The 8144-nt window shown below is 37.0% G+C and overlaps 1 protein-coding gene and 1 pseudogene across 2 annotated transcripts; one reads left to right on the forward strand and one right to left on the reverse strand.

Moving 5' to 3' along the window:
- The first annotated feature begins 306 nt into the window (after positions 1-306).
- Positions 307-2529, forward strand: LOC145058162 (mannose-6-phosphate isomerase 1-like; annotated as a pseudogene). The gene is made up of 5 exons (XR_013686253.1): positions 307-702; positions 1009-1176; positions 1269-1463; positions 1554-1803; positions 1907-2529. The product of XR_013686253.1 is annotated as a mannose-6-phosphate isomerase 1-like (transcript).
- A 1483-nt stretch (positions 2530-4012) lies between these two features.
- Positions 4013-7415, reverse strand: LOC145057944 (uncharacterized). Its single transcript, XM_079005860.1, has 2 exons — positions 4700-7415; positions 4013-4597 (listed from the first exon to the last, which is right to left on the reverse strand). Exons 1-2 carry the CDS (start codon positions 7314-7316, stop codon positions 4218-4220), a joined length of 2997 nt encoding a protein of 998 aa, XP_078861986.1. The 5' UTR covers positions 7317-7415; the 3' UTR covers positions 4013-4217.
- Positions 7416-8144: the final 729 nt, after the last annotated feature.

The following is an 8144-nucleotide window of genomic DNA, read 5'->3' on the forward strand; positions in this document are numbered from 1 at the left end:
GCTTTCTATGTATTTTGCGGGGTGTCTCACTTTTCTGTTTATGCTTTCTATGTATTTTGTATATTTCGGTGTAGCAAAACATTTTGCTATGGTCTCTGTTTTAATATATTTGTGGGTTAAAAAAAAATAGTTTTGACTCAAATAATATTCAATAGGATATAATTAAATGGTTTTGACTCACATAATAAATATTTAATAGATATAATAAAAATGTTTTTACTCAGATAATAAATGGTTTTCACCCATGTATGATGTATATATAGAAGAGAATCCCCCGACTATGAAACTCCATTGGCACACACAATACATTGTTAGCTAGTTCTACTTTTCCCTCTCTCTCTACTGCTACCTATTTAGTATTTACTGCATGCATCTTTCCATCGAGAAAGTAGGGATGGAGGTTAAGGGAGACAAGCTGGAAAAACGGCTTGTGAAGCTGAAATGTTCAGTTCAAAACTACAATTGGGGTCGAATTGGTTACGATTCGAGGGTGGCCAGGCTGTTTGAAAGGAACTGTGGGGGTCAAAGTCAAATCGAGGAAAACAAGCATTACGCTGAGTTTTGGATTGGAACTCATGTTTCCGGACCCTCATTTCTAGAAACCGATCATAATGTGAGTTTGAAGTCGTGGATTTTGCAAAACCCTAAGAAGCTTTTGGGTGATGTTGTTCATGGGGACCTGATCTCCCTTTCTTATTAAAGGTATGTAATTAATTACTCCTCCTTCATGCATGTTTTTTAAATTGACATAACAAAGTATTCTATCTTTAATATGATGAAGAATGGCCTGTGGCATTGATCTGCAACAACCTTAATCTCAAAAATCTTTAAAATTTGAAAGGTAAATTTTTAAAAAATTTTAACAAATTAATACAGCTCACCTCCAGCAAATACAACTAATATTTGTTCTTTTATTACTTACTTACTAGCTATAGTTAGTGAATTTTGTCATATGTATACTTTCTATCTTGCCATTAATTATAGAATAAGTACAACGTGTACTACCAGGTCCTTTCAGTGGGTCGATCATTGTCAATACAAGCCCATCCAGATAAAGAATTAGCAGGGCTCCTTCACAAACTGCAACCAAATGTCTACAAAGACGCAAACCACAAGCCTAAAATGGCTTTAGCATTAACACAATACTAAGCCTTATGTGGGTTTATTACTTCCGAGGTATTATTTATTTCCATGCATATTTACTTCCTACCTAACAATTTCTTGTACTAACTCAAGAATCCTGTGATGTGATTAATAAATGATCATAGGAACTCGATGTTGTCCTTGAAAGTGTCCTCGAGTTTAATGAATTAGTTGGCATTGAAAATGAAAATGGAGAGATAAAAGTCAAAGAAGACCAAGCTCTCTGCCGGTCAATATTTACCAAACTCATGTCCGTTGACCGGGACGCCATTTCCACAACATTATCCAGATTGATTAGTCGTCTAAACAGGGAAAAAGAGGTATAAATTGTACTTTTATTAAATTGTCGAGGTCCTATTTGCAATTAAATGATTTTTTTTTTGTTTAATTTGTTTTGTTATTATCTGCAGACAAGGGAGTTAAATAATAAGGAAGAACTAGTGTTGAAGCTTGAGAAGCAATACCCTAATGACTCTACTACTTAACCATTTAAAATTAAACCCGGGTGAAGCTATTTACATAGGAGCAAACCAACCACATGCTTTTTTAACCGGTGAGTGTGTGGAGTGCATGGCGTCCTCAGACAATGTCGTGCGAGCTGGCCTTACTCCAAAGTACATGGACGTAAAAGTCCTTTCTTCCATGCTCACATATACCCAGGTACCGATCGAGCTACCTTATTTCACATTAATTTTCTCCGAGGCTATTTTAGGTAATCGACAAATTAACTAATGTTGTAAACAATGCATGTATTCATGATCAGGGGTTGCCTGAGATCTTGAAAGGGGTCCCGATGAATCCGTATACAAGAAGGTACACGCCTCCATTTGAGGAGTTTGAGATTGACCGGTGTGTGTTGACAGGAGGATCATCGGTTGTTTTTCCAGCTGTCGTGGGGCCGGCTGTTTTTATGGTTGTTTCAGGAGAGGGGTCGATGCTAACATCATCATCGGAAGAAAGAGTATGGGAAGGGTTGGCTTTATTTGCACCTGCAGGAACTGAGGTTTGTGTGACTACAGAAACAGAGTTGGAGTTGTATAGAAGTGTGAGTGAATAATAAGATTCTTATGAACCCAACACACAACACGGTTGATATAATGAGATGAGATGAGATGAGATATACGGCTGAGATAGTTTGTGTATGTCTCTATAATATATGTTTAAGGTTATGTTGTTATGTGATTGTAATCACTCATGTTTAAGGTTGTGTTGTTATGTGATATTAATCACTCACGAGTCAAGATCATAAATCTTGTACCCTTTTGTTCTTTGAGGATATCCTCAGGCTGTCTCCCCTTCACTTCAAACTTATCTTCTTTTGTATTGGGACTTGTGTAATAAGCTAGACACACGAAGACCTTCGTGTGATCATAATCTAATTTTTGGTTGCGCAAAATTTCTTATGCGGTTTTTTTTATGACTTTAGAAGACAATCGATTTATGATGTAGGTAGTCTATCAGGATGCACTCACCCCAAAACTTAGTGGGAAGGTTATACAAATCGCAAAGCCCGGGTGATCTCATGAAAATGTCTGTATTTTGTTGGTGATTTTAGTGTCACCATGTAATTTTAAGTAATTGGAACTAACATGTACGCTAAGGGGCTTCATAATTTGTACTCTAATATATGTACGGGGTTGTGTGAAGTACACACATGTATAAGATCGAGTCAGAAGCCGGTTCGACGACTAGTCAGGGGTCCGGGGGCAGCGCCCCTAGCGGGGTCCAAGGGGCAGAGCCCCTCACCGAATTTTGCATGTGGGAAAATAATGAAAATTCAATTTCTTGAGGGTGATTATGGTAAAACCAACGAAACTCGTTAGTTTTTGGTAACTCTAATCCGGATTAATATTACTTGCTTTCAAAGCAACTAATGACGGCCCAACCCTAATGAAACTCTAATCGTGTTTAGTATATAAACAACTCTTCCTTTCCAGAAGGCAGACGTTCTTTTTAGCTCTCGTTTTTCATCACACATTCACAGAACCCTTAAGCATAATAGCTTACGTTTTCTGTGCCTAGAAACATAGGTGTCCGCTTGGATTATCCTAGGCTGAATTTCTTGTAACCCAGGCATAAGGTAGAAATATTAGTTCGGAAAGTGATATCACGGTCCAAGCTGTTATCCAGATCTCCACCGCAAACCCTAAGACTCCCAACATATTTTTGTTTCACAACACCTTTTTGTTGGGGTGTTTGTGGAGAAGTTGTTTCCAACAAAATTGTTTTGCTAGGCATAGAAGCTTGTCACAAAATTAGAAATGAACTTTCCTCCGTTGTCACACCGAATCTTCTTGATACCACTCGCAAATTAATTCTTGATCATGTTGTGAAATTTTGCGTGCTCATCTGTTAAATATTAGACATAAAGAGAGTGTTTGGCTTAGCTTTTTAAATGACTTTTGACTTTATTTTTTAAATAAAGTCCAAAAGATGTTTGGCAAAAGGAAAATGACTTTTGTAAATGACTTTTCCCATAGAGTAATTTGAGTCTTTTTGAAAAGTCACGATTACCTGACTTTTCTCAACTTTTCACCAGCTAAAAATATTAAATTACCAATATACCCCTCATCTACCCTAAACATGTCCTTTTTGTCATTTTACATGTAAAAATTAAACCAAACACTTTAATTTTTTACTTTTTCCCTTCAAAAGCTAATCCAAACACATTTTAAAAAATAACTTTTGTAAAAAGTTCTTTTACAAAAAGGACTTTTGCCCCACAAAAGCTAAGTCAAACACCCCCAAAGTTTATCCATGAAATGAATGAATAGTTTTTATTGGAAAATTATGATTTGTGCTTATTCTTATAACCATGCGGATGATGATCAATTATTGGTTATAGATTAAAGAAAAGGATACGTGAATATATAAAATCATAATATGATCATTTTATTGAACAAATGTAAAATAATAATAAATAAATAAATGAAACCATATCATATTGCTACGCTCTTAACATGTACACCCACCGGTCAATCTAACCAAAAATAGAGCTTTTGTTCTATCTACTCACACAAAACATCAACATATTTAACCTGAAGAAACATATAATATCATAAAACTTACTATCATTAGCAACCCTTTACACTTTTGTCATCAAAGATATCAGTGCCTTCCTTTAACACCTTATTCCTACTTATGAGATTAAGTTTCAGAAGAATCCCAAGTACTTCTTTCATTTGTGGCCGACTCGAAGGCAATGTGCTTGTACAAATAAGCCCTAGTTTGAAGACTATCCTGATTTCTTCCATGTAACTATCATCCTGCTTAATTTCTGGGTCGAAAGCTTCAACCACGGACTTCCCTTCACTGTAATTCCTACATGCCCATTCTGCTAGATTCATATCCTCATCTCCTTCATGTGCTTCTTTTCCAGTTACTAGTTCTAATAGCACCACACCGAAGCTATATACATCTACCCTCTCATTTACCTTACTTGAGTAAGCATACTCTGCAATCAATTTGTAAAATTAGGGCTTGACTTCAGTTTAAAAAGTTTGACTTAAGAGATCTTGTTATTTAGGTTTGACTTTTAAAATCAAAGTGTTCTTACCAGGGGGAATGTAACCAAATGAGCCAGCTATAGCAGACATGGTGTTGGTTTGACTCGTCAAAATCTTTGCGAGTCCAAAATCGGCTATCTTCGCTTTGAAATCGGAATCTAACAGAATATTACTTGACTTGATATCTCTATGAATGATCGCCGGAGAACAGTGATGATGCATATAGCACAGCCCCTGAGCCGCTCCAATGGCGATCTGCAACCTCCTGGGCCAGTCCAAGATCGTGGGGTGAACCAAACCACCTTGTGTTTTCCTCTTCTTCCCATGTAACCACTTGTCGAGACTTCGATTCTCCATATACTCGTAAACAAGAATCTTAGAATCCTCGCTCGAAATACAACATAACAGTTTGATTATGTTGGAGTGACGAATTGAACCCAATATATGAATCTCCGATAAAAACTCTTTCTCGAGGGTATCGTCGAGTTTTTTAGGGTTCCAAATCATCTTGGCTGCAACATACTCCCCATGCCGCCGACCGATTTCAATTTGGTAGACTTTCCCGGAACCACCACTACCGATTAGGTTGTTCTCGGTCAAGGAGGATAAAATGTTTGATTCTGTGAAATCCAATATATGAAATGAGGTCAGATTCCATATCGTGAGATCATGTATGTGTTTATGCTTGAGGTGCCGTCGGAACAACACCACAAATAAGGTGCAAAGAATGGTGACGAGTATGATAAATGTTGACAAGACGATGATTTTGGAGGGGCGTGAGGAGGATTTGCTGTAACATTTATGGAGGTTTGAGATTTGGGATGAAGCACATAGATTCGGGTTGTTCAAGAAACTATTCTGGAAAGCCAGGTTATCAAATGTAAATGGGATTCTTCCGGTGAGTTTGTTGGAAGAAAGATTCAAAGTGTTCAGCCTCAGACGGCTTAACTCGGGTGGAATTGTGCCGGAGAGTTGGTTCTCTGATAAATCAAGATCAAGAAGACGTTTCAAATAACTGATGGCTGGTGGTATCGGGCCAGAAAGTTTGTTTCTAGCTAGATGCAAAGTGGTTAGTGAATTCCACGACTTGATCTCTGACGGAAGTTGGCCAGAAAGTGAATTCCCATCAAGATGAAGCACCGACAACTGTGAAAGATGAGTGAATGTCGCCGGAATTTCACCTGTAAACATGTTGTTACTAGCCTTGAACACATTCAGTTTCGTCCAAGAAGAAATGCCTTCCGGAATTTGACCTGAAAACTTGTTGTCACTGATCTCCAGTCTTGATAAATTCCATGGTACTGTAATCGGTAATTCGCCAGAAAGAAAGTTCCCAGTGAGCCTCAAGCTTGAAAGATTGGATAATGTCCAAATTCCTGGAGGAAGTTCACCCGTGAAACTGTTGTTATAGAGTTGGACTGAACGAAGCTTTTCACAACTCTGGAGTGAATTCGGGATTTCTCCGGTGAGATTGTTGGAGAAAGCAACCATGGTGAACAAAGTACCTCCACCGCATAAATTCTCAGGCAGCTTTCCGGTGAGTTTGTTCCCCGCTACATCAAAAGCTTCGAGCTTTGAGTGAAGCCCAATTTCCGAAGGTAATTCGCCATCGAGTTTGTTGCTGAAGACTTTGAAAATTCTCAGTGTTGGAATTTGAGAAATACCTGCCGGAATATTGCCTGATAATTGATTTAAGAACAAACTCAACACCTCCAGCTGCTGCAATTTGCCAAAATCATCAGGAATTGAACCGTTCAATTTGTTTTCAGAGAGATCGATTTCAGTCAAATTTAAAGACTCGATCATGGCCGGAATTTTGCCGGATAAAGCGTTAAAATACAAGAACAAAATTCTCAAATTCTTTAACAGAAACAAACCGGAAGGGATTTCATCTTCCAAATTGTTGGAACTAAAATCCAAACATTCGAGACTCGACAAATTCGCCAAACTTTCTGGAATTTTTCCAATCAGATTACTTTGATGCATTAATAAATATGTCAAATTGCTCAACTTCCCAAACTCCGATGGTATTTCCGCCGCTGTAAATCTGTTATATGCCAAATTTAAAGTTAAGAGATTAGATAAGTTTCCAATCTCTGGTGGGATAGAGCCATTTAGCAAGTTCCCATACATGTACAAGGAAATTAACGACGACAAATTGCCGATTGCTGGAGGTATATCGCCGGTGAAGTTATTACCTCCGATATCAATGGTTTTGAGTCGTGATGATAATCGGTCGATGTCATCCGGCAACCTTCCAACAAAACCGTTGTATGCGATATCAATTTCAACTAGCTTCGAACAATTATACAAAACCCTAGGGAACTCTCCGGTGAGGAAATTATTAGTGAGATCCAAATTCTCCAGATTCCGTAGGTGGTCACAGATGAATGGCGGTATACGTCCGATTAACCCTTTGCTCTGAAGAACAAGAATAATAACCGAGCTGTTGGAGTTGCAGAGAACTCCTGGCCAGTTACACGGAGATGAAGTAGCGTTCCAGTTATTCAGTGATGGCGGATTCCCCCACTGTTGCTTGAGGCTAAGCAATGTGGCTCGCTCAGATGTCAAGAACTGTTGTGAATTCGCACAAGAAAACTCGACTGCTACGATAAAAAGAAAGGAGAAGAATATGTTAAGCGGCGTTGGCCGTGGCACTCTTGTCATTTTTCCGTGAAGCGGCGGCGGTAGCAGTGGTTAGTGTTGCCGGGAAAAGTTTACAGGGTAAACATTTTGGGAACCTAAAGTGCCTCCCCTTAATCTTATGTTAATTTTTCAAATTTTACATTATGTGTAAAATATATTCATTTTTTATTTAGACTATTATAATATTAATAAAATACGGCATCATTTTGAATTTTGATTTAAGGTTTTGTCATACAGAGGGATACACCTTAATTTATAAAATTCTCTTTTTAGTTTATAAGAAATTTTTTTCAAACCCGTAAATTTTTTTGAGGGTTTGTAAATGTCTCTCCTCTATTTTATTAAATACTTTTTCCGTTTCAAAAAAAAAACATTAATTATTGTTAACTTTATTAAATGAAATGATAATTATACTATTTAATTTCATCATTTTGTTGCATTTAATTTCATCATAAGTTAACTAATAATGAGGGGTATTTTGATAAAAAAAAAATATTTATTTTAGAAGTATGTTATTATTTTGGGACAAATCAAAAATGAAACATGTACTATTAATATGGGACGGATGAAATATAACTTATACTTTTTATGTCTAAGCATACGACAAAAACAAAGCCATTTTTCTTTTTCATACGATTTATAATTATCATATTCAAACCCTTAAAAAGTTGAGAATTAAAATTTCAATAAAAGTGTTTTATATATTTAAGACAAAATTTCATAAATGGTCATTCTCCTTTTTTTTGTCCCTAAAATGATTTCTATGAAACTTTTTTTCTCACAAACTGTCCCTACGGAGTAAACCTTACACGTCAGTGACCCTTTTAGTTTTAAATTTGCCCCACTAAT

Source organism: Lactuca serriola, chromosome 6 (assembly GCF_051521515.1).
Source record: "Lactuca serriola cultivar US96UC23 chromosome 6, Lser_US96UC23_V15, whole genome shotgun sequence".
NCBI lineage: Eukaryota > Viridiplantae > Streptophyta > Magnoliopsida > Asterales > Asteraceae > Lactuca > Lactuca serriola.